We start from the raw sequence: 21,492 nt of genomic DNA on the forward strand, positions 1-21,492 counted from the left end.
AGGGGAGGGAAGTTCATGCCACACTCACCTTATACTGACAGTGCTTCCATCTGGAATATTTCCTGTAGTGGTGGGAAGTAGATAACCAACATCAGTTACATCTTGAAGGACAGCTAACCAAGGCATGATCTGCATGTTTGACAACATTACTTATCAAAATTATCACTCATTACTTTATGTTGAAACGTACTGACAAAGTCTGTACACAATTGAGTAATTTCATCACCAGTGGTGCATCAGACAGTATGTATGGACTTGTAGTCATACATGTATGCTACACGTCTTTTTATGACTTTGTCTGACACAGAGAAGGCTGAGGCAGGATTGCATCTAATCGAGAGGAGCAGTCATTATTACAGTGCCATCTGGACTGCTTGACAGGCACAAGTTGATAAATCCCAGCTCAAGATAGTATCATGCTTGTCCTTATACTCTGAAAAGGCTTCATGGAGCAAAACAATTCATTGCATACTGAATGTGAAGATGAATGCTGCTACTGCATGTACTAATATACACAGCCAAGTATCTATAAAGACAATGGATAAATCTAATCAAATCAATACATGCATCATTATCTAATATTACAATCCGCATGACAAAGCATCTGACAGAAGATAGCTTGCTAAATGCACTAATGTTATCACTCGGCACAATGTAGCAAGGGCATAATATTACAATTATGTAAAGGAAGAACTTGACCAATATTAATAGAAATGTGTGTACAGTCATGGACAATAAAGGGAGCACTAACCTCTCTCCAGAAGACCCAGAGGATTCCCAAGACGATGATGAGGGCAGACATGACTACATAAATAAGAAGAGGTCTGGTGATCATGGGGTCACGAACCTAACGAGGAGGCTTCCTTATTACATCCTTGTCCAATGGCTCCACTCCGAGACTGGACAGAGGAGTGGGGAGAGAATGAAACATTATCATACAGTAATGTGAACTACAGAATGCACAATTTTTTTTTTTCATGTCAGTATTTGTTCATTATCCATCTTTGATAATACATGTATACACACTCTTTCTTTCTTTTTTTAAAAGAATGAACATATATTTGTCCTTTCTTCCAAATTAACAATAAAATCTGTAGCCATATAGACAGAAAGGATTTCTGGAAACAACATTAATGTGTAAAGTAGAAATAGTTGGCGTCCAGACTTTCCAATAAGAAGGGTCACAAAGAGAAGGAGAGTGGCATACAAATGAGACTTCGAAACACTGCTGATTTGAGAGGTATTGATTTTTACTTTTACAAAATTATTTTCCCCATGACTGAAGAATTATAATGGTACTCACTAAGATGCTGCTTTAGCCGATGAAAAGGTAAAATGAAAAATTTTGAAACCAAAGCTTTAATGAGGTTCAAAGATATTTGCTTGAAGAAATTTGATTGATTGATTGATTAATTGATTGATTGATTGACTGATTGATTGATTGTGAATCTTTATGCAGAGTGGCCTGATTAGACTGAATCAGAATAATGACTGCACTGCCGGCATAATTGCCCTCCCCCTTCAGAATACTCTCAGACCTGCTGATGTGTGCACATTGTGGCTCACCCTTGAGCAGGTGGTCCTTCCATGATGACGTTGATCCAAAGGCTCTGCATGGCATTGAGTGGGTTGGGAAACCTCATGATGATGGATAGGGCTATCAGGGTCCAAGGCAGCTATGCTCCTACCAACACAGAGAAACAAACAAACAAACAAACTCATATGTTGCAATCTATCTTCATAGATCCTTCACTTCATACTTTTGCATTTAACCCATTAATGTGTCCATGCAAATTGGTCATTACGGGATAAGTTTTCATCAATAATTCAAATTTCAACTGATTTCTTGCAAAGTAGAAATCAATACATAATCTTATCACAATTTGTATTCATGTTTGTTTCAATCAAATTACAAATGATTATAAATGATTACACATATTTACATCATATTTGTTATTAAGGGGTCATTTTCAATAAGACTACGTTGTGCTTCTCATGATTTCTCCATTATCATATTTGACACAGTGCATTTTTGTTTGTTTGTTTGTGTTTTTAATACAGATTTTGTCAACCAATAATGAAAGTGAAAATAAATGAGATGAATGAATGAAATGGATGAATGAATAACGTTTGTTGGAGAATAAGCATCAACCCATTTTAATTCTTCCGTGAAAACACTGTTTAGAGTCTTTAATGCCTATATTTGAATAATTATTCCACCATACAATTATTTTGAACGGAATGAAGTATACAATCTTTCGTTTCTGGCATGCAGAACTCAATTGAAGCAAAAATAGTGAACCATTTTAAGCCAAACATTTTCGTGTGTACACTGTATTCCAATTTTGCAAATTTTGTGAGATCAAAGAGTCACAAAATCAAAATACATGTACATGCAAAAGTTCTTGTTTACACTGTATGCACTGTATGCATTGAATTCAAGTGGCATGCTGAACTAGAAATGTCGCTAAGGCGACTGGTATGCCTCCGCCATAATGCATGATTCTCCTAATAGGTCTACTGTACATGTGGACAATGTGTGATTACATTTTCACACAATTGGCAAAATATTAAAATAACAAGTTTGTCACAAATGTGTTGAATATTCACCTTCCTTGACCTAAGTTTAATTGGATGAATAGGAGAGCATGCATTTGGGGATTTGGGGATTTAAGGACTTTAACTTGACTTTGCACATTCATAAGTTTATGCATTGAGTACTTTTCAAGGTATGGAGAAAAAGTGCAATTTCTGTATTGAAAAGTACATTGTTACCATTTTCATCTGGCCTTTGACCGTAAAATTCATAGGATAATCACTGTCAGGCAGAACATGCATAAATATGTAGAAAGTTTCAAGATACCTTGAGCCACTTCTGAGATATGGAGGAAAAAGTTAGTTCAGCACTTTCCCTTGATCTTTGACCTTTTGACCTTTAAGGCAAAAAAAAAAAAAAGAAAAAGTTTCCAGAGAATCTCTATCAGGTTATACATGCATACACCAAGTGTTAAAAAAAATAAATAATCCCGCTGGCATTGCATAGATATGAGGGAAATAGTAAAATGTTGAAGTGTTGCCCTTTTCTTTGGCCCCTGACCTTTGACCCCATGAACCCTAAATTTTCTAGATAATCATTGTCAGTCAGTACATGTATATGTGCTATGTTCCATGAAGATACCATGAACAATTTCCAAGTTACGGACAAAAAAATATTGTTACTTGACCTTTTGACCTTTGACCTTTGACCTCATGACCCAAAACTTCCACCAGAGAATCTTAATTGGGTAATACATGTATACACCAAGTTTTAAGAAAATATCTTCAGGCATTGCATAGATATGGTGGAAATAGTGAAATTTTACGTATTTGACCTTGACCTTTTGACCTTTGATCTTGAGCATGTGCACCCAAAAGTTGATAGGCACAACTTCACCCCCTAATACACATACATGCCAAGTTTCATTAGGATACCTCAAAACGTTTTTTAGTTACGCTGTCCACAAAATTCACTACGGACGGAAGGACGGACGGACGGACAACCCGAAAACATAATGCCTCCGGCACCACTTCGTGGCGGAGGCATAAAAAAAAAGAAAAAAAAGGCTGTCAGCTGTGATTCAAGAAAATTTCACACTGCAAATATTTCTTGCTTTACAGTATGCACAAAACTACTTCCATTGGGGTGTAAGAACAACATTTTGTGTAAGTAGAGAATAGAGATTGTTATGCCTCCGCCACGAAGTGGTGCCGGAGGCATTATGTTTTCGGGTTGTCCGTCCGTCCGTCCGTCCGTCCGTCCGTCCGTCCGTCCGTCCGTCCGTCCTTCCGTCCGTCCGTCCGTCCGTCCTTCCGTCCGTCCGTAATGAATTTTGTGGACAAGGTAACTATCGAAACATGTTGAGGTATCCTAATGAAACTTGGCATGTATGTGTATTAGGGGGTGAAGTTGTGCCTATCAACTTTTGGGTGCACATGCTCAAGGTCAAAGGTCAAAAGGTCAAGGTCAAATACATAAAATTTCACTATTTCCACCATATCTATTGAATGCCTGAAGATATTTTCTTGAAACTTAGTGTATACATGTTTTACCCAATTAAGATTCTCTGGTGAAAGTTTGGGTCATGAGATCAAAGGTCAAAGGTCAAAAGGTCAGGGTCAAATACATAAAATTTCACTATTTCCACCATATCTATTGATTGCCTGAAGAGATTTTCTTGAAACTTAGTGTATACATGTATTACCCAATTAAGATTCTCTGGTGAAAGTTTGGGTCATGAGGTCAAAGGTCAAAGGTCAAAAGGTCAAGTAAAAATATTAAAACTTCTTTTTTTTTTCTCCGTACCTTGGAAAATTTTTCAAGGTATCTTCATGGAACATAGTATATACATGTACTGACTGGAAGTGATTATCTAGAGAATGTAGGGTTCATGGGGTCAAAGGTCAAGGGTCAAAGGTCAAGTGCAAGACTTCAAAATGTTACTATTACCCTCATATTTATGCAATGCCAGCAGGGTTATTTTTTTACACTTGGTGTATTCGTGTGTAACCTAATAGAAATTCTCTGGAAAGTTTTTTTTTTCTCTTTTTGCCTCAAAGGTCAAAAGGTCAAAGATCAAGTGAAAGTGCTGAACTAACTTTTTCCTCCATATCTCGGAAGTGGCTCAAGTTACCTTGAAACTTAGTACATATTATGCATGTTCTACCTGAAAGTAATTATCTTATGAATTTTAGGGTCAAGGGCCACATGAAAATGGTAACAATTTACTATTCAATTCAGAAATTGCACTTTTTCTCCACACCTGTACCTTGAAAATTACTCAATGCCTAAATGTATGAATGGGTCAAAGTCAAGTTAAAGTCTTTAAATCCCTAGATACATGCTCTCCTATTCATCCAATTAAACCTACGTCAAGGAAGGTGAACATTCAACACATGTGTGACAAACTTGTCATTCCAATATTTTGCCAATTTTGTGAAAATGTAATCACACAGTGTCCACATCTACTATCTAGACCTATTGGGAAAATCATGCATTATGGCGGAGGCATACCAGTCGCCAAAGCGACATTTCTAGTTAAGAATTGGGTGTGCACTTTTGATTATTGCAACACAAGATAGATACTCTAGAATCTACTTTTTGAAACAAAAATCTTTACAGTATCCTGTCTTCATTTCTTTCTGAATCTACAACTCCTCAAAGATTAGCTGATTGATGTAAATACCTTTATGAGGGTCGTAAAATTTTGATATACACTGATCAGGATCCTCTGATAAAATAGTTATCGCAGCACAAGCATGGCTCCTGTAAGCAATATGTTGATTAAACAGAATTTCCCCACTAGTTAAAGTCAGGGTTAACCACTCTGGAATTGGACTCCAGCTATCACTGGGGTAACATGACTCTCACCTGGTATAGCCATTGAAGACAGCTGCTCTGGTTTGTCCAAAAGATCCACATTCTCTCGACGGAAAGACTTTGACTTGGCACCAGCAAAGTTCCTGAAAGAATACAAGACAAGCTTATCAACAAAGAACATGATACATGTACTACAAAATACCACAAATCATAAGCAATTACATCTGGTACAGAAATCCTATGACCCACCAAACAAACAAATAAACACAAACTACAATAACAGTGAACACATTCTGAACAAGACACTTTTTTTTTTCTTTTAATACTGCACAATTTATTCTGACAAATGAAGTATGGAATTGCGACTGATTGACAAATTGCCCCACATCGACGTAAATAAGCACTGAATTGATCAGTGTTTTAGTAGTAGCCATGATAAAAGATCATGGGCGTACATATTCGAGCAGGATTCGAACCTATGACCTCCTGATCACCGGACAGGCGTCATCTCCACTAGACCACCGAGCTTTCGCCCGACAGCAAGTGTTGGTTCTAATCCTTATAGCATGCAGCGGGTACTGCTTTGTTATTCAAATTCATGAAATTCTTCCGTCGAGATGTTTTCATTGCGACTGATTGACAAATTGCCCCACATCGACGTAAATATCATGGCTACTACTAAAACACTGGTCAATTCAGTGCTTATTTACGTCGATGTGGGGCAATTTGTCAATCAGTCGCAATGAAAACATCTCGACGGAAGAATTTCATGAATTTGAAGAAGTATGGAATTGTTTGCTTGATTTTCTTCTGAACTTAATAATCTATGCTTTATAATAAGGAGCTACAGTGTCAAACCTCGGCAAAACCATCACTGGATCAATAGAGATCAACACAAAGTGACTCCACATCTTCCAGTCCTCTTCTGTTTCCCAGATCTCGTAGACGGCATAGTTACAGGTCCCCTCATGGCCTCAAACATTCTCACACTGTAGCTGCCATTGTGTATTAGTGGAAACAACAGAAATACAATGCATGACATTACTGGGTAAATACTGTATACCTTTTGGAACATAATTTTATCAACATATAATAAACTTGATGTTGAAAAGATGAACTGAAATGTTTCCAATTAGTACCATATTGATGTACCGGTACTTGTTTCAGGTTTCTCTAGGTACTGCTATTACAGTTTGCCTACAATATATTTAGAGGCATATATATTGTAATTCTGCAAGGGGGAAAGCAATGATAAATGATGATGATGATGATGATGATAATCATGACTAGAAACATCATTTTCATTATTCAAGTAATAACAACAGTGATAATTCATCATGAAAATTTTACTATGATCACTACCATCACTACTTTATTATTCCTAATATTACTAGCTTTGAAAAAACACACCAAATCACTATATTCCAAGTTTATCACAAAAGTAAAAAACATTCACAATGGGGCATAAAGTCTTGACTTCCTAACTTTATCTTTGAAACTTTAGTTTCAACACACACACACACACACACACACGCACACACACAAAAATAAATAACAATAAAGAGGTAAAATTTGAACAACAATTTTCAAACAGTACAAGTACTTGACTAAGTTAGTACTTGACTGGATTAGGCATCCAGAATTCTGCTCTGTTGAAAGATAGGGATGGCTGTTTATATCACATATCTATATCCTCTGAGAATTGTTCATTCAGCTTATTCAATCTCATAACTTTCCATAAGAAACATCACATTCATAGAAGAAAAAAAAAAGAAATAAAGTCAATTTTCCTCAGTCTGTGATTGGTATAATATTACTGAAGCACTTTCCATTCAAAATATCACACCAGTGGGAATCTAGCAATGAGGACACGATGTCTTACCTCACACATCCATCATCTCTTCCTGCTGCATCAACGTATGTCCTCAGGTTGTCACGGAAACTTCATATTCTTTTCCTCCTGTACGGCGAACTACCTGCCGACAATGAATGCCTGTGGAGAGTAATCGTGATCGCGTGAATAACTGCAGTCAGCAACGCGCTGTTGTAATGATACTGACCTGTGTGACAGTAACTCTAATTGTTAGTCTCATGGGGGGGGGGGAGAACAACTAGCAATCTATATTTCATGATGAGTTACACATTACTCCAGGTTAGCAATATGGTTAGAAGGCATATAACCTTGTTTTTTATGTCTGTGATGGTCCCCCTTATTTAAAAACCCACCGTAATGTGTAACGTTAACATTAGACAGCGTAAGCTGTGAGCGCGAGCAGAAACAACCACAACTAAGTCAACGTTGAATTCAATGCTTCCCCATGTCTCATTTAATTCAAATTTATGTGAGTGACTGGAAATGAGATACTAAGGAATCCCTGAAATTTTGGTGGAATTTGGTAGAGTGAAATTTGAGGTATATCTTCTTGCCTCTTAGATACGATATTGGCTTACTGCCAATAGGCCTACTGCATTACCATTTACTACCGCCGGAATCTGTCTCTAAGAAGCCCATGACCGACGGCAACGAGAAGAGACAGATCTCAGACAAATTTCAATGGTCGCGCTCTGTCCACACGTAGTGCTCCTCTACAAGTTAGCGTGGATATGTCTTCCTGGACATTTTGCTGACTAAACCATACAGATACAGATCTCATCGGTCTACGACAGTTTACCAACCTGGGGTTGCTGAGGCTGAGCGAGCCCGTATCCGTAGTGCCGGTGCGGTGCCGGTGGTTGAGCCTGAGCCTATTTACAGCCTCAGGCTGTGGTCTTGCCCTTGGCCTGCTTGATGTTTGGGTTGGAGACCGGATCGTCATGGCAGGCGCTGCCGTAACTATACACAGCCCAGTCGCTGTACGTAGGATATTCGCACAGCGTACCTCCGTCTGGTCAGGCTATTCGTAAACGCTGCCGCTGATGTAACCCCCGCCCGGGGCGGCCGGGCGCTGTACCAGTAACGTGTTGGGGTCGCTGCTGCGGTTACCGCTGATGTTGCTCTGCTGGTGCTAACTTAGTCTCCAAGTATGTCCACGACCGGGCGACCTGATCCCGATCGTTCTCGCGCTCGTCATCTCACTGGCAATGGCGGAGCTGAATCTCTTGCATAACGCCATCGAGATCGTTCCTACTCCCACTTTCAGAAGAGACAGACATCGAAATCACTAATGCTTTGTATAATAGCGCGCGTACCACGCGAGCGTCTAGCTCTCACCGCACGGTACGGTATAGGGGCTAGCAAGCGCGCGCGGATGTGCATGCGCAAGCAATTTGCAGATTGATGGTGTATACCACAGTGTACACGCAACGACACGCGTGCAGTGTAAGCTTGCGCTGCGCTGTATTGTCATCAAATGACTTTTTATTTTCATGGAATGATTTTTTGTTCATCGAATGGTTTTTTGTTCATCGAATGATTTCTTGTCGTAAGTATAGAACGCCATGTCAAATATATTTTGGGTCTAATATATTTTTGGTGAAATATATATATTTTTTGTCGAATATATTTTGGTCAAATATGATTTTTGATCAAATATATTTTTTGTCAAATATATTTTGGGTCAAACATAGTTTGTGTCAAATATATTTTTGATCAAATATATTTTTGTGAAATATATTTTTGGTGAAACATATATATTTTTGTCAAATATATATTTTGTCGAATATATTTCGGTCAAACCTTCATATTTTCTTGTCAAATATATATTTTGTTTGAATATATATTTTATGAAATATATATTTTATCGAACATATTTTTGTGGAATGAAATTTAAATTGATGAAATGGTTTTTTAGTTGGTGTCGAACATAATTATTTGATTCCCTTCTGGCGTGCCATAATCGTTCTAACTTTTGAAATTTTCCTCTTACGAAAAATTGGATGGTAGCAAAGAAACAATATGCTATTTAAAGAACCATCTTTTTATACCCCCGCCAAACGAAGTTTGAAGGGGGTATATAGGAATCAGCGGGCGGGCGGTCGGTCCGTTGCAAATTTTGCGTCGCGAACTACTTCCTCAGTTTTCAACCGATTCCCATAAAACTTGGCACAGATGTGTGCCTTGGGTTGTAGATGTGCAAGACGTATTTTTTGACACTACCCAAAAGTATGTTGCCATGGTAACGGCATATTATGGGCAAAAATGGGTACAAATCTTGCGTCGCGAACTCCTCCCACAGTTTTTGATCAATTTTTATGAAATTAGATGTTCATCTGAATATGTTAATGTGCAAGACACATATTTCCGCAGTGGCAAAAAGTGCGTTGCCATGGTAACGGCATGTTATTGGTAAAATATAGGGCAAAATGCTTCATGGCAAAACTGCTTCATCAGTGTTTTCCAATTCTCATGGAATTCATATTGAATGTTTGTCTTAGGATATAGGTCAGCATGACACATTTCTTGACAGTGATAAAAAGTATGTTGCCATGGTAACAGCTCACATATTATGAGCCAAAATGATGGAAAATTTTGTGTTGCAAAGTACTTCCTCAGTTTTTGCCCAATTTCCATGAAACTTGGTACAGATGTGTGCCTTTGGTTGTAGATGTGCAAGACGCATTTTTTGACAGTACCCAAAAGTACGTTGCCATGGTAACGGCATATTAATGGCAGAAGATCAAGGAAAGATCTTGCGGATTTAACTACTTCCTCAGTTTTTTGACCAAAGCTTAAATGAAATGTGGCACACACCTTGATCTTGGTGGGAAGATGTGGAAGACATATTTTTCGGAGGTGTCGGAAGCTGCGTTGCCATATTAACGGCATATAAATGGCAGAAGATCAAGGAAAGATCTTGCGGATTGAACTACTTCCTCTGTATTCGACTGAAGCTCATGAAATGTGGCACACACATTGGTCTTGGTGGGAAGATGTGCAAGACATATTTTTTGGACGTGTCGGAAGCTGCGTTGCCATGGTAACGGCATATTAATGGCGGAAGATCAAGGAAAGATCTTGTGGATTGAACTGCTTCCTCAGTTTTTGACAAAAGCTTATGAAATGTGGCACACACAATAGTCTTGATGGGAAGATGTGCAAGACATTTTTTTCAGACGTGTCGGAAGCTGCGTAGCCATGGTAACGGCATTTAAATGGCAGAAGATCAAGGAAAGATCATTCCTTGGGTAAGACTGTCGTCACGGGGCGGGGGTATTAATCACCTTAAGTGATATTTCTAGTTTTACTAAAACACTTGATATCATGCAAATGCCTTCATTACTCAGACAAGTGAATTGGAACTTATGCTTGTTGTGAGTTATGTTTTGTTTTATTTTTCATGACACTAATGTAAATAACACTCTTCATTATTTTTTGACTTACATGGAAAACAACTACAGGAGTTTCTCAGGGTCATACAGTGAGCACTCCAAACGCCGTCTCTTTCACCACCAGCAGTCGGCGGATTTCTCTGGGTCACTGTCCCAGGTGACGGAGAGTGAAACCTGTATGCTGCCCTCGCATGCCATGTGTCATGTAGAGTCGCCAAAGGAGCGAACGCCTCCTGTGGGCTTCATGATTCCAGTGGCGAGGTCTTATCGCCTGCGTGTGTGCCGGAACGAAAGGTACCGGTATCCACTTTCTCACAATGCATGGTGTGTCAGTAGACTATGCCAGCAAGAGCCCATCACATATGGTGGGTGTAAGTTATTGTCCAGCAAGGCTCAATTTTCGTTTTCCAACAAATGTTGAATTTTCTGTGGGAGGACTCTTTGAAGCCAAAATAATACAAAGGAATGCAGATTAGATTAGCAGTTACACGTCTTGCTAAAGAAATGGCAGGGTTTCCTGTCATGTTGTGTTTGAGATTCAAAAGATTTTTGGTTTTTGTTTTCTGTTAAAACAGACGAAAGAAGAAAGAGAAATGGAAGTTTATGAAATTTATGACAAATGATGCGTGTAAACTGTCATCAACGCAAGTTGGCTATTCAGAGAAAAATTCCACCCCAACTGGGTAAATATGTGCTGATTCTATTGTGTTAGTCGAAGGATTTTGTCTGCTCCCTCTGGATTCAACGTATGCAAGGTTGACTGTACTAACCATTTAGTTCTAATCAGGCATCAGTGACTGTGTTTTGAGAGACAAACAAATTGTTCAGGGCCTCTGCTTGAAACAAAGACTGCATGTTCTTTTCATTGCCATTGATTGACAGATTGCCCTACATCGACACACTTTTCATTGTTTGATAGCATGTTGTTTTTATGTGGGAGTATTTTCCAGCTGAATAAATGTATATAAGTTGTTAATGGGAATAGCTTTTTTTTTTGCCTGCTCACATTTTGTGCCTTTTTTCCCCATCCAGGATGTTGCTCGTCACACCTCGCCATTCTCCATTTGTGATGTATTCTCTCTTGCCATACACAAGACGAAGCCAGCTCGGAATATACAGGTGAATTTGTAAACTGAACTGATGCCAATATTGACCCTTAATGCCCCTAGGCACTGTAATAGCTTAACTGGCCAAGCTTTTTTCTTTTTCTTTTCTTTTTTTATCAGTGTACAATAATTCATCAAATATTGACCTTCATGTAGTTGATGATTGCTAGATAGCCCTCTCGTGCCTAGCACTGCATCTTAGTTCAACAGGAAGGCTGTGGTGATGCAATGGGATTAGAGGTATTAGTTGTTGTTGTTTTAAAAAGAAAAAGAAGAGAGAAAAAAAATGGAACCCTGTTGGGGGAAAAAAAAAATTATTTGCCCCAGACAATCAGACAATACTGACGTAAATCAGACCATAATAAATCTTATACAGTCGAACATTTGATATACAATATAATGTCTCCATGACAGAGCTTATAATGAGTGCTCTTTACAAGGGAGCTCTTAATAAATGTCTCCACAAGGAAGCTCATAACAAGTGTCTCAATGAGGGAGCTCAAAAGAAGTGTCTCCACAAGGGAGCTTATAATAAATAGATCCACAAAGGAGCTTATACACTGTACATATGTATCAGGTTATTAGGTAATCTCTGTTCATGGACAGTTGGTGCCAATTTGTGCCAATCCATAATGAAAACACTCCATCCTGCTTGCCAGAAGGCAAACAAAGCACAGCAAAGGTGGAGAAGTTGATAAACCTCGTAAGTTTTTGATCACATTTCAAGGGTGCACTACTCAGATTCCAAACTTGGACACCTTATGACTTATGAACTATACACTATGGCAGGTATATTTTCATTGGTTATAATGATAAAGGTTGAGAGGAGATCATTTACCGCTGATCAAGAACAATCAAATTTGAGAACTGCTGTGTATTGAATTTTCATGTCACTAGATATATTCCCAAAGATTTTAGTATGCAATTTCAATGTCTGATGCAAAAATATTTCTTTATCATATTTTTGTTCTTCTTCTTGTTGTTGCTTGCTGGGTGATAGAAGAAGAAATTAATTCATGAATAGAGTACCAGAGATGTGGAAAATATATATGATGTAACAAAGTACAGAACTGCCTGAAAAGTTGTAGGAATTTCAGTTTCACATAAATTGCCCAAGATGATGTTAAAGCTAAACAGTGAATAAGTTTCCTGCTAACTAGCAAAATACATGCCTCTTAGATACGGGTGTATTCCACGACTTTGGTTGCTACAACTTTTCATGTCAGATGTGAGGTTGGCAAAAGAAGAAAAAGTATTTATTTTGCTCTGATAATGGTATTACACTCGTTTCTCTTTTTGCATACTTACTGCTGTATGTCACAATTTTCACTGTACACTGGCATTCATAAAGATTTGCTTTTCCACCTCATATTCAGTTGTCTTCGTGAGTAGATTTTCATAGTTCATGATGCAGTAACAAATCGGCAGAAGTGCACCACAGGTTAAAGATATGTTTTGTTCTTCAATGGGCACTTGGAAATAGGTTAGGAAGACACTATTTTGAGCTGAAGTGTCTTCTATCTTTCATTTAGGCGCAATTCTGAGTCTTCGTCATTTGCCCGGTCGAGGCGTACGTCGGGTAGCAAGCCCTTGAGGGTGCAGAGTGATGACTGCCTAGCCAGACTGGATGGGGTGGAGTTGGGAGACGAGGGGACGGTAAGTGGAGCTCTCATTACCCGGCACCATTCACAGCCATTCGTGTTTGATGCTGCACATTTTCCGTTATCTATCTGCTGTAGTTGCCATTGTTCTTACTGCTGTTCATGTTTTCCATTTTAAGGTCGCATTTTATGGTCATGCTAGATTACCTATCTGATGCAATTTTTGTCGAGCCCACCGGAGGTAAGGGGAGACTAAGGGATCGCCTACGGCGTCTGTCCGTCCGTCGTGCGTCGTCTGTCCATAACGCTACAAAAACTTCAATAACTCTTTAATCTGGGCTTCAATTGCAACCAAACTTCGAGGGAAGAGGGGTCATACAAAGTTTCACATTTTACCATTATGAAGTCACCTCAAGGTCAAAGCTCACAGGCAGGGGTCAATGAACTTTAGGGCCCAATGTTAAGCTTTTATGGCGCGTTTCTATTATGGGTCATAGCTTTTGATCCATAACTCCATTTGTGACCAAACTTGGATGGTAGATGTCCCTTGGGGATTGGATGGTCACCACAAGGTCAAAGGTCACAGGCAGGGGTCAACAAACTTTAAGGGCCCAATGTTAAGTTTTTATGGCACATTTCTTTTTTGCCATAAATTTTTACCCTTTTATATCTCTTTTATCTGTAATATCTCTCTTTTTTTTTATCTGCTATATCTCTCTTTTTTTTTTTATCTGTGATATCCCATTCGCGTACAATTTCTTGTACGCGAATGGGTGAGACACATTATGGCACTTGCCTTGTCTTGTTTCTATGTCTGCTACTACATTAGTTGCTACTGAATGACAGTTTTATCTCATAGTTTGATGTTCCTTTTTTGTCTGTTAATTGATGTTCATTTGCTGGTAGAACAAGACATTTGTTTATCTTGTGTAAGGTGTTTAATTGCTGTAGAGTTTAGTTTTTCATGTGTTGAATAGTCACATGTTTATGACACTGAAGTCATTCATTTTAGGGACATGGATGGAACAGTTTCCCACAAAGTAGGTGAATAAGGTGTTCAAAATTGAGAATCAATCACATACATGTTTAATATATCAGTGTGTGTGTGTGTGTGTGTGTGTGTGTGTGCGGGGCATTAGAGCAGATTGAGTGGATTTCTGACTGGGTAGCTATGTAAAGACAGAGAGAGAAAGATATGGTGGATCTGGATGAAGAAAGAAAAAAACTAATGGAAAGAGAGATAAAATGATAGATGTGGTAATGAAAAAAAAAATAGATATTATGGGCGATAGTTGATGCCCTCTTTGACATAGTTGTGTGTTTTTGTAAGACCTTGAATATTGTTGTTCTCTTCAGACGGTCTCCTTCAGTCACTTTCTGGTGCCAACGCGAGATCTCAGCCTAGTCCTCTACCGCAAACACATCCAGGACATGGAGCAGCTATCATCCTCATCGCCACACTCTCCTGCCATTCGCAAAATGACCATGAGCAATGTCTCCCCTTTGCAGTGGGATAAAAGTGGGTATTATTTTCTGAAATGCAAACCCATTGATGTTAGTCCCAGAGGACTAGATTTATCTGTAGTTTTAAAGTCACTTCATAGAATAGAATATACTTACATAGGAGACCAATCACATTGTGTTGCATGAATGAATGAATTAATTAATTAATAGATGAATTAATTTGTTGATTGATTAGTGGTTGAATGAATGAATGTATAAATAGACAATTGAGTGAATGAATTGGTAGCTAAATGAAAAGTAAATGAATGAATGAAGTAATAAATGTAAATGTCTTTGTCAGTGAATAATGATGAAGGAGTGAATGGTGTTTTGACTTTGATATTCTAATGTTTCAGTTGAGTATTCAAAGCTTAGATGAGAAATAGCTGAATCAAATTTTTATCAAATTCGAACTACTTGTACACCTGGCTGTGCACATCAAGATATCTACCACTGAATTTGAACTGATGGCACTTGTCAGTGTTCACAAAGCTGTGACCAAGAGTGTCAACATACCTTAATATTTGTTACCATGTGTAGTAAAAGTTCACACGCAGCTGATCCAGAGTTTTTGAGATAATGAAAAGCATAGCAAAGAAAAATGTTCATTTCAAATTGAGCATGAAATGCAAGTAAAGTGAAAAGGATATATTCAATCGACAAACTACAGGTATATACCAAACTTTGATTGTGAACATGTCAAGTCATTACCTACACATTTGTGGTATGTTTTCCATGTATCGTTGTTGCAGCAATTTATTCAAATTTGATGTAATCAGATTTGATCCTGATTTATCTCCTTGACTGCAGCTGAAATTGACCATCATCTCATGGACCATCTCAGTCAGAAGATCTACGACCCGGACGAACTGGATGACCCGGAGTTGAGTCTGGGCAAACACCGGAAGCTTCTCACTTTCTCTTCGTACATTGTGAGTTTTCTGGGGAGTTTGTTTCACTATGCGGAGCAGTGGCAGCAGTTTAGTAGGAGAGGTTTTGAAACAAGTTAAGGAGTCCTCCAGATGATTTTCAGATTTTTACATTTGAACAAATATAAATTAGTTATACTGGGTACAGAGTTTCAGAATTTAGAATGATTGGGATGAAGAATAAGAATGTTTTCGAAATTTGTAACAAATTGCAATGAACAAGGATGATGACATGACAGCCTCATCATAAGAATTAACTGTACACAGCCCAGTCGCTGTACATGGTACGTCGCGACAGGGCTGTACGCGCGCGACCACCAACCACTAGGAGAGCGATGTAATCGTATCACGATAGCTTTGAATTTTGATACTTATCATCATTTTTGTCACCTCAAACTCAACGAGTATACTTTTCAATATTTACTCTACATCTGATGCTATCAGTATTCAAATGTACGCAATGAAACTTACCGAAATTGATCATCATATCCAGCATGTCCACACGGTACACAATCTTTCACGCCAGGCCTAACTATACACAGCCCAGTCGCTGTTATACGTCGCGACGTACATTACCATGTACAGCGACTGGGCTGTGTATAGTTAGGCCTGGCGTGAAAGATTGTGTACCGTGTGGACATGCTGGATATGATGATCAATTTCGGTAAGTTTCATTGCGTACATTTGAATACTGATAGCATCAGATGTAGAGTAAATATTGAAAAGTATACTCGTTGAGTTTGAGGTGACAAAAATGATGTTAAGTATCAAAATTCAAAGCTATCGTAATACAATTACGTCGCTCTCCTAGTGGTTGGTGGTCGCGCGCGTACAGCCCTGTCGCGACGTACCATGTACAGCGACTGGGCTGTGTATAGTTACATAAGAATGTATGAGTTGGGGCTCAAGGAAGCAGAACAAAAAAGGGAGGCATGCATACATTCTACACAGGTGAACTTGTGGTAATGTTATGGAATGACACTGCTACATTTCGGAAATATGTGAGGCTTCTATGTCATCATCTTTGTTCAGTGTAATTTGTTTAAGGTTTTTCAAAGTTCTGTAAATTTTTCTGCTCAAGAACCACAATAAATTCCACAAATCTATACATGAAGCTGTTGATTTATGTACTACATGATGTGAAATTATGAAAGTCATCCGGAATGCCCCTTTAAGGGAGAGGAGGGGAAGTGGTACAATGTAAGGATCGGAATATCAGTTAATGGCTATTCCTTTTTATGTCTACAAAAATGTGTGCTATTTTACAGCACTCTGTCCAATCTTGTTCAATCACATGAATTTAAAATTGAAAAGGTTTTGTTGTGTGATTTTAGAATAGAGGGATTATAATCTCCACATATAATGTGAAAAGGCTACAAAGGAAATATTTCATGAGGCACCTGAATTTTGACAGCAAATAATTCTTCATAACTATCCATTTCAATTCGTTTTACAACATCCTTGTGATATAAAGAAGGGAAGAAGTTTGGTGTGAGTTCTGGTGTTTACATGCCATAAGATCCATAATATCAGAGACCATATCAGTTTAACCTGTTGAGTACGAGTCCCGAGTATACTCGGGCAGATATCTGGGAAATGCGTGTTGTAGCAATATCCGTCCATTCTGAATGGGTTAAGAGGTATATCAATGAAATATCATGGCAGCAAGCGATAAATTTTTACATCAAGTTTACTTTTATGCATGAAAGATGCATTGTGTACATGATTTTGTGAGCACAATACTTTTGAGGGCCAGGAAAATCATTGTTTGAATATTTTGACAATACTTTAAAGGCAAAAATGGATTTTTCTCTGATTGAACATGCAAGGAGAAGAAGGAGGAGGAAGAGGAGGAGGAAGAGGAGGAGGAAGAGGAAGAGAAAAGGGAAACAAAGAGAGGAGAGGAAAGAGAAGATGAAGAGAAGGAGGGGAGAGGGGAGATGGGAGAATGAAGAAAGGAAACTGACACTCTTTCATCTGACTCTTTAAAAAAGAAAAAAATTAGAGTCAGCATTATGTCATATTCATTTTTTGTAGCATTATGCCCATTTTAAGGTGTATTTGGAATTTAATTACACTGCCAGGTCTCTGTAGTGGACTACACCAAGCCATCGGAGCTGAAGAAAGAGCTGAACAACAAATTTAAGGAGCGCTTCCCCAACATTGACCTCACCCTCAGCAAACTGAGAAGGTAATGGACTCCTTTAAGTTTATTATTCAGGTTATTGATAGTCTTAGATCTGTTCTTTTAGGTGTGTATGTGACTGTTAGTTTGTCAGTTGATTGGTTTGTTGGTTGGTTTTATTTTCAGCTATCAGTATGGGTAAAGAGCTCTTATGTTACATAGTGGATTCTAACTTTAATTGGATTTACTGCGAGGAAAGTTTGAGGAAAATCGGTCAAACCGTTAAAAAGTTACACATTTTTAAAGGTTTGGTTAAATTTGTGTTTCTTAAAGATAATATAAAGTTTTGGTACCTCAAAAGTTTCCTGAATTTCCTTGTCTTAGTTTGTGTTTCAGGTTAAAGTACCTTTCATATAACTAACACTGTGAGACTTACTCGCCCCAAAGTGCTCTCATGTCTTAGTAGTCATGCAATAATGGTTTTGTACCAGAGCCGTTAGTTTGACTCGCCTCGGTACCGCGAGGTACTCAGCTGTATATTGTACGATATTGCATGATAACTGCGACCAGCAGCCCTATATGCATAGCTAAATGGGGCTTCGCATTGTAGCATTCAGGATCATGACAGACTAGGTTCGCGGGTAAATATCAACTTAAAATCCAAAACTTTCTTCAATTTGAAGACTTACCAGTTAAGTTGAAGTATTGAAACCAGGCTTCGGTAACGTTTGGTTCTGCCAATAGTCCCTTTCTGTTCAAATTGATGACTGAATATGACTCGGTCGAGAGGACCTTGGGAGAGCTACACTGAATACTACGGCCAGCGCATGCGCACACATCACATGTGCACAAATTTCAAATCCATGAACGGATAAGAAAGATGTCTGTGTGCGCATGCGCTGGCTGTCAATTCAGTGTAGCTCTCCCAAGGTCCTCTCGACTGAGTCACATTCAGTCATCAATTCGAACAGAAAGGGACTATTGGCAGAACCAAATGTTGCCAGAAGCCTGTTTTCAATACTTCAACTTAACTGGTAAGTCTTCAAATTGAAGAAATTTTGGGATTTTAAGTTGATATTTACCCGCGATACTAGTCTGTCATGATCCTGAATGCTACAATGCGAAGCCCCATTTAGCTATGCGTAAGGGGCTGCTGGTCGCAGTTAGCTATGCGTATGGGGCTGCTGGTCGCAGTTATCATGCAATATCGTACAATACGTGTACTACTGAGTACCTCACGGTACCGCGGCGAGTCAAACTAACGGCTCTGGTATGAAACCATTATTGCATGATTACTAAGACATAGAGCACTTTGGGGCGAGTAAGCCTCACAGTGTTAGTTATATGAAAGGTACTTTAACCTGAAACACAAACTAAGACAAGGAAATTCAGGGAAACTTTTGAGGTACCAAAACTTTATATTATCTTTAACCCATTTAGGACAAGTACCGAGAATACTCGGGCAGGAGGAAAATGCATGTAATAGCAAAATCAGTCCGTCCATAACGGGTTAACATCCACAATTTTCCTGTCTTGGATGTTTTACTTTTTATTCATGTACTAGTATTTGACTTTGACTTGTGCAAGGAATTAATCTTGGAGGTATGAAAGAGGAAATTCTGAAAAAAGAAAAGCCCGGTACATTTATATTACATCCTAAAATGTGTGTGCAGTAGTTGAACAAAAGTGATTAGAACAAGCGTCGTATATTAGGTGATGCATGGATATCTCTCGCGAAATTACCCAAAAGCCAAAATTTTGCTGTCCATCATGCATTCCTCTTCTGAGCAGCATCAAGCGTGAGATGAGGAAACTTGCCCTGGATGTGTGCTCCCTCGACCCCTGGATCCTCGCTGCATCCTACGTCTACTATGAGAAGCTTGTCATCCACCGGAAGATCAACAAGGAGAACCGGAAGTCTTGTGCTGGTGAGACAGAACGCACTAGCTGACTGATACCTTTTATGTTCTGGGAAATCATCTAATGACACTAGAAAAATATTTATAAAAAAGGAGAAGAAGAAAAAAACTGGAAGATTGAAGTTTAGGCTTATAACAAATATTCGGGTCTTGGGCAATTACCCCAGACCCTTCCCCTCACCCTAGCCCTAATCCTAATCCTGAACCTAGTCCTAACCCATACCCTAATTCTAACCCTAAACCTAACCCTAATCTTCGGGAGGTAATTGTCCTGATACGCAAATATTCTGTGAGGTTGACAATGTGGATTTGAAAAAAAAAAATAAATACAAATGAAAATGGCGAAGTTTGATAATGTCAGTGTGAGCTACATAAAAAAATTAGCAATATCTTTTTTTTTCCATCGCCATACGGAAGTGTAGTGTCACTTGCTATATCTGTGTGTTCACACACCCTTATCTTGAGTAAAACACCTGTAACATCTAATTTGGCAACCCAAAGACATGGGTAGAGATGACTGTATCAGCTTCGCCAAATATCATCTGACTAATTTGTTTTCATACAGGAACATGTCTCCTGCTAGCTGCCAAACTCAATGATGTCAAGGGGACTGACCTACAAACTTTGTTCAAGGTTTGTACATCGAGACACAGACTTTACATGTACAGTATGCTTCCAAACCATGTCCGAGTTGATTTAAAAAGAAAAAGAAAATTAGAGTAAAGTCAGACGAACAAAATGGTTGATGTTTCATCAAGCCTAGACGTAAGATTAGAAATTTCTTAACTGTTAGTGTCAGTTTTTCACAAAATGCTGATATTACATTGTAGTAGCAAGTGTTATCATTATAAGTTATCATTATAATTGCTATATGTGACCTGCTACAACAAAAGGGTCCTAGAGTCGCTGACGGCTGAGCCGAGAAAATCGAGTTTGAAGTCACATCATCAAAATTGGTGAAAACAATCGGATTTCTGTTTTTGGCATAACTGTGTAGTCTAATGTTTTTTCTATCATCTGCCGAAATTTTGAAGCTAAATGATTAAAGGAAAGGCAAGAAAACAGCGTTTTTCTGGGCCATGATTTTATGACTTTCAACATGACAGAAACGTGTCCGAAGATTTGGATTTAGCGCCGCAGCTAGACTCCGCCCCTAGCAACGAGGGAGTGATCTTATTGGTCAGAGCGTGGCATCCTAATTACTGATTGGTCATGCGTAGACTGCTGGCGCTGAGCTTGAATGAACATCGTGGAGGTCGTAGGAGCGTACATTCTATTGTCAAGCGGTGAAAACTGTCTCGCCTCCCCTTGATCATGATAGCGTCTGAAGGAAAATTTGAAGGCGTTTTTCTCGAAACTCTGATTTCCACAACAACTTGATATGCGCTAATATGACTTTTATGATATGTGCTATATATGAATTTAAAGAAGAAGAGTAAGGGAATAATGTCATGCCATTTTCAGAAAATTGTCCTCCCCCGACTTTCGGATCCTTTTGTTGTAGAGGGTCACATAATTATATATTATGTATGTACTGTAAAAGTAGATACTTTTCGTTAGTAATTTTTAGTGCTCAGTTGGATAGGATGAGTTTCACTTGTTTTCAATTCCACGGAGTCAAACCATCAAAAAGTGGAACATATGGCAAGCAGAAAAATAATGTTTGTGTGCTTTTATTTTCGTAC

The 21,492-nt window shown here is 38.7% G+C and overlaps 1 protein-coding gene and 1 long non-coding RNA gene across 3 annotated transcripts in view; one reads left to right on the top strand and one right to left on the bottom strand.

The window, feature by feature from the left end:
- LOC140234277 (CDK5 and ABL1 enzyme substrate 2-like) overlaps window positions 1-21,492 on the top strand; it is a 32,771-nt gene that overhangs the window by 9,529 nt on the left and 1,750 nt on the right. The window contains exons 2-9 of the mRNA XM_072314338.1: window positions 10,694-10,918; window positions 11,657-11,743; window positions 13,263-13,386; window positions 14,688-14,850; window positions 15,645-15,766; window positions 17,848-17,954; window positions 19,680-19,816; window positions 20,373-20,440. Of these exons, the coding sequence (XP_072170439.1) occupies window positions 10,694-10,918; window positions 11,657-11,743; window positions 13,263-13,386; window positions 14,688-14,850; window positions 15,645-15,766; window positions 17,848-17,954; window positions 19,680-19,816; window positions 20,373-20,440 (1,033 nt within the window). The remainder of the gene's footprint in view (window positions 1-10,693; window positions 10,919-11,656; window positions 11,744-13,262; window positions 13,387-14,687; window positions 14,851-15,644; window positions 15,767-17,847; window positions 17,955-19,679; window positions 19,817-20,372; window positions 20,441-21,492) is intronic.
- LOC140234278 (uncharacterized) lies at window positions 769-5,634 on the bottom strand. Of its 2 annotated transcripts, XR_011901610.1 has the most exons (4): window positions 5,408-5,634; window positions 2,864-2,933; window positions 1,567-1,684; window positions 769-899 (listed from the first exon to the last, which is right to left on the bottom strand). It is a non-coding gene; the product is annotated as an uncharacterized lncRNA (long non-coding RNA). The 2 variants fall into 2 exon arrangements; XR_011901611.1 differs by lacking the exon at window positions 2,864-2,933.

Source organism: Diadema setosum, chromosome 10 (genome assembly GCF_964275005.1).
Source record: "Diadema setosum chromosome 10, eeDiaSeto1, whole genome shotgun sequence".
In the NCBI taxonomy this organism is placed as follows: domain Eukaryota; kingdom Metazoa; phylum Echinodermata; class Echinoidea; order Diadematoida; family Diadematidae; genus Diadema; species Diadema setosum.